Source organism: Doryrhamphus excisus, chromosome 19 (genome assembly GCF_030265055.1).
Source record: "Doryrhamphus excisus isolate RoL2022-K1 chromosome 19, RoL_Dexc_1.0, whole genome shotgun sequence".
Classification (NCBI taxonomy): domain Eukaryota; kingdom Metazoa; phylum Chordata; class Actinopteri; order Syngnathiformes; family Syngnathidae; genus Doryrhamphus; species Doryrhamphus excisus.
Window position 1 is genome coordinate 8,832,103 of NC_080484.1, and position 4,551 is coordinate 8,836,653.

The following is a 4,551-nucleotide window of genomic DNA, read 5'->3' on the forward strand; positions in this document are numbered from 1 at the left end:
ATATTGTTATATTACAAAGTTCATGACGCTCAAAAATTGAGGCCTTACAGTACTTTTTAAAGGTATATAAACTTCCAGTCTAGTTATTATTGGCAGCTTCCTGACATGTATATATTTATATAAAAAAAAAAGCAAAGACAAAATGTATTACAAAACAAGGCAGATCTGAGTGTATTTTGTCTGTACACTGTTGTTATATACAAAAGTGTCGGCTAGCAAGGTGCACAGTTATACATCCACTGACTTGGTTTGAGCACCAGTGTGATCGAGGAGTGAGGGGAGAGAAAGAGAACCTGTAGTGGCATCGCTTGGGTCCGTAGAAGTCTTTGTTTTTGTTTTTTTTTTGTTTGTCCGCTTTTGCAGTGGTGAAGGCAAAGTTAGAAGTGTGCACGGCGTCTTTGCACGTGCACGCTTAGTGAGTTGAGCGCTCCAAACAAAGTGCCCTCGAACACCGGTCCCTGTAGGAATCACAACCGACTCCCGGCTGGTGTCACAGTGAGTACAAAACCAATGATACAAATAATACCAAAAACATGATATATATATATATTTATAAAAAAAGCCTCTTTCTTTTCTTTCCTCGTTCTTTATCTTTCCTCAATGTGACTGGATTGAAAAAGTAAACCCTAAACATTCTTAACGTCAACAAATGTGCAAAAAAAGTGGCGGCAGTGAAAGTCCGAGTATCCCTCCTTTAAGCCCCGCCCTCCCCGTCAAGTTAGTGTGTGATGAACGTCCTCTGAGATGTTTGTGTACATGCAGGCCTTGTGTGTCTGTGCTTAAGTGTTTAGGCCGACAACAGTGTACCAATCTACAGACTGGCGGTTTTGGTGGTGGCTGCGGGGGAGGCGGAGTCACCCACGGGAAGGTGTGTGAGTTTTGTTTTGGCGGTGGATGGCGGGTGTCAGCGTTGTCAGCGAGTCCTTGCCTGCTCCAGCCTGCGCATCAGCTGCTGTCTGCGGGCCTGAAGCCTGTCCTTCTCCTGCTGGAGCCTCAGCTCCTGCGTTTCCAAGGAGCTGACGTACTCGGTGGCTTTCTTGAGGATGAGCACCTTGGCCGCTTTCTCGTTGCGCGCCAGCTCGGGTACATGGTCGCGCAGCGTCAGGAAGCTGGAACGAAGGTCGTTACGACGTTGCCGCTCCAGGATGTTGTGGTTGCGTCGGCGTTCGCTGTCCTCTGAGTCGGATCCTCCTCGCGGGCTGCTGTCCCCGCTGGAGCTGCGTTTGCTGCGTGGACCTGATGCGACAGAGGCGCAGGAGGATGAGGAGGTGGTTCTTGTGGGTTGTCTCGAGCTGTCTGACGTTTTCTGCTTTTTGGAAGGCGGCGCCGGGTCGTCGTCTGACGTGTAAGGTGACGGTGCGGCGTAGTTGTGTTGCTGCTGGTGCACCGAGCTCCTTTTGAGGATGAGCTCCTGCGGGGCTCGACTGACAAAGCGGCCTGGCGCACCCGACCCGGAGGTGGCGCCTCTCTGGTCGTGGCTTTTGGGGACACTGCTTAAGACCACGGGTTTGCTGATTGTGCAGCGCCTCTTTTCTACCGTCACCACATCAATCTCCTCCTCGTCCTCTTCCTCATCTTCCTCCTCATCATCCTCCTCCTCATCGTCATCATCCTCCTCCTCCTCTTCTTCGTCTTCTTCTTCTTCTGGGAAAGCAAAAGAGAATGTGAGTGACTTCATCTGCTAAGCATTCCCACAATGTCATACATGTGCACCAGCGGGTATTATAGAGAAGGCAGATAAAGGGGGTGTTGCTAAATGCTGTTAGCATAAGCAGAAGCGCCTTAATGCTTAGTGTCAGTCACTGCTGGCTAATCTGCTGTGCAGGCGTTGACACGTCGAGTCTCACTGCTGAGCAGGCAAGTTGGCTTTCTGCCTTTTGGAGTCTTCACATACTTCTAATCTTGCTTCGTCTGGCGGAAGTCGGAAGCCTTCCAGTGAGATAGCATAACTTTGACCCTCTCACAAATACCTCTAATGCCGAAGCGACACCTCGTCAAACGGTTTTCCACGAAACTTCAGCGGAAGGTTGACACACATCCGACTGTGATCGGATGCCCACAGGCTTTGTATGAACTGGCAATAAAGCAGCTAGCTGTGGGTTTGGCCACGCTTCCCTTTACATTCTCAACACGTGCTCTTTGCATTGTGTCTTGCACAAGAAGAAGAGCATTACAGACGTGGCGGAAAAGAGCGTCTGCAGCAATTGGATCACCGCACTTTTAAGTCCCCCCCGCCGCCGCCCCTACCCCCAGGCTTGGAGGGGCGCCAGAGAGACAGCTGTGGAGATGGAGCGCTTGTTCAAAGCTGTCACCCCTTAAAAAAAAAATAGTAGGGCCCTCCTCTGTGGTGATGATGCCAAACTGGAGGTCTTTGTGCTCCTGGTGTTAATGTTTGTTTATACGACTCCTAGCTATCTTGTTGTTATTATCCGAAGCAGTAGAGACATGGAAACATGTTTTGGTGGCACCTTTTGGTGACACATCACCAATCAGTGCGCTAATAGTCTTTAATTAATCCATAATCTCACTAAAGCAGCATTAGTAAAACACCTTCCTGATTATTCCTGATTGTTTTGTGCACATCCTAGCCAATCTAGCACTCACACATGGACACACAATTCCCTATTTTACTGCCATCTGCCGGAAGAAGAGGCGTCTGGTTACAAGTCAGTTCACTGTGTCACCAGTGTGTGTAATCCGATTGTGGGACGGTCATATGAACAAGTCATTCCAATTACGCGTAGTGAGTGTTTGTTGTTGTTGTTGTTGTGTTTGTCGGTCATCTCTCATTCTTACCTGAGTCGCTGTGGGCTGCCTTCGTGGATGTGTTCATGCTGTTCACGAGTCGAGAGTTCGAGTCCCCGCTGCCGCTGTGCTTGTTGACGGGGAAAGGGAACACCACAGCGGGGTCCACGCACTCTGACACCGCGCTGCGGCTCACAGTCTCTGGCGCTTTCACGCACACGTCTCGCCCAGCGGTTGACACCGCCGGAGCAGGAGCCGTCACCGTGGCGCTCGTAATAGCCTTGCCCAGTTTCTCCGTGACAGCCCGTTCCAGTTTCTCTCTGGCTGAGAATCCACTCCACATACAGTCCTGGATGATGATGTTGTTTGGGTTTGTATCCAAAGCAGAACCGAACAGATCCAGATCATCGGAAGCCCCCCAGATATCGTCCTCGGGCAGGAGAAAGAGCTCCGAAGCCCAGTCTAGTGGGTCCCCCAAGCCGAAGCCTAGGGGGTCCGCCTCCGGGGAGGCTGCAGCCGGCTCCCCTGGTAGCGCAGCTCGGCTCGGGGAAAGGGGCGGAGTGGGCAGCAACTCGAATTTCTTCCAGATGTCCTCCCCTGGTGGCGCGGAGTCAGGACCACAGAAGTAGAAGTCGTCCTCATCCGGGTAGAAGCACGGTTGTAACGAGTCAAACTCCATATCGGAGTTTTTACTTACGATCGCCGGCATCCTTTCCCACGCTGGAGAAACCTGGCGTGGAACAACAACAACAAAAAAAAAGACAATTGAGTCTCGCGTTGTCTCACCTGAGGAGCCAAATCCCCCACCCCACACACAGCCAGTCTGCAGACTCCCCACTACATTCCACTCACTCCTGTCTGGACTCCCGCTCTGTGCGTAAAAGCTGCCATCTGTGCGTAAAGAGCGAATTGCAGCGTGGGGTGCAATGCCCAGCACTACTTGCATGATGATGCTCACCTTATCCTGACTTGTGGGTGATCACGCGTGGACCAGTTAGTCTCTCTTTCAGCAGCACAGACACCAGATGTGAAGCAGTCATCTACGTGGGGAGCACAGACAGTCCTCTGACACGCACCGTGGCTGGCTGCACTGTTTAACACTCACGAGAGAGGCAGGCCAGGCGGGCTGGCTCCTCCCACTGCCTGGAGGCGGGTGGGGGGTAGTAAAGGAGGAGGCGTGTGTGTGTGTGTGTGATGCAGTCTCTCTTTCTCTCAAGGTGAATGAAGATGCAGCCTAAACATTAGAAAGGACATAAGTGTAAAAAAAGTACATTTATTTTCTTTCTATTATTAATATCGAAATAGTACTATTAGTAGTATTTTAAAATCAAAGTACATAACTGAGAAAATAAATGAAATACATATTCATCCTCAATTAGTATCACATTCTAGGCAATATAATCTTATGTTTGCTTTCAAGTACCTTCAAATAACCCCAAGTATCTTGTAGTACTATTTCCCTTCACTGTCCTTTGTCTGGTGGCCAGCAGCATCCCTTGTTGATGTAATCACTGCGCCCTCTCACGGCCACGTTTGGAACAGCGGCACTCTTCAGCTCCATTCCCACTGTGACAAAATGAGCAATCCAGATGTTCTTGGTTTCTTTTTCAATAAAATGGAGGATATATCTTAACAAAAAAAAAGGTTGTCCCTTGTGCTATAAGGTGATGCACCACATCCTGACAATCGTCTGTGGTGCATTCACTTGTCTCCGGGATGACATGATTACGTAAGAGCAAGCGGTGGTTGTAGCCTGGAGTCATTCCCAGTCACCCCCCCTCCCCACCCATTTTTTTTAATGGCAGC

General features: G+C 50.0%; 1 protein-coding gene across 2 annotated transcripts; it reads right to left on the minus strand.

Moving 5' to 3' along the window:
* Nucleotides 1-329: 329 nt before the first annotated feature.
* On the minus strand, nucleotides 330-3,926 carry mycn (MYCN proto-oncogene, bHLH transcription factor). Of its 2 annotated transcripts, none has more exons than XM_058057655.1 (3): nucleotides 3,704-3,926; nucleotides 2,797-3,475; nucleotides 330-1,641 (listed from the first exon to the last, which is right to left on the minus strand). In XM_058057655.1, exons 2-3 carry the CDS (start codon nucleotides 3,452-3,454, stop codon nucleotides 914-916), a joined length of 1,386 nt encoding a protein of 461 aa, XP_057913638.1. In that variant the 5' UTR covers nucleotides 3,455-3,475; nucleotides 3,704-3,926; the 3' UTR covers nucleotides 330-913. The 2 variants fall into 2 exon arrangements, with proteins under 2 accessions (XP_057913638.1, XP_057913636.1); XM_058057653.1 differs by having other exon boundaries at nucleotides 330-1,644; nucleotides 3,704-3,923.
* Between the last annotated feature and the right edge of the window lie 625 nt (nucleotides 3,927-4,551).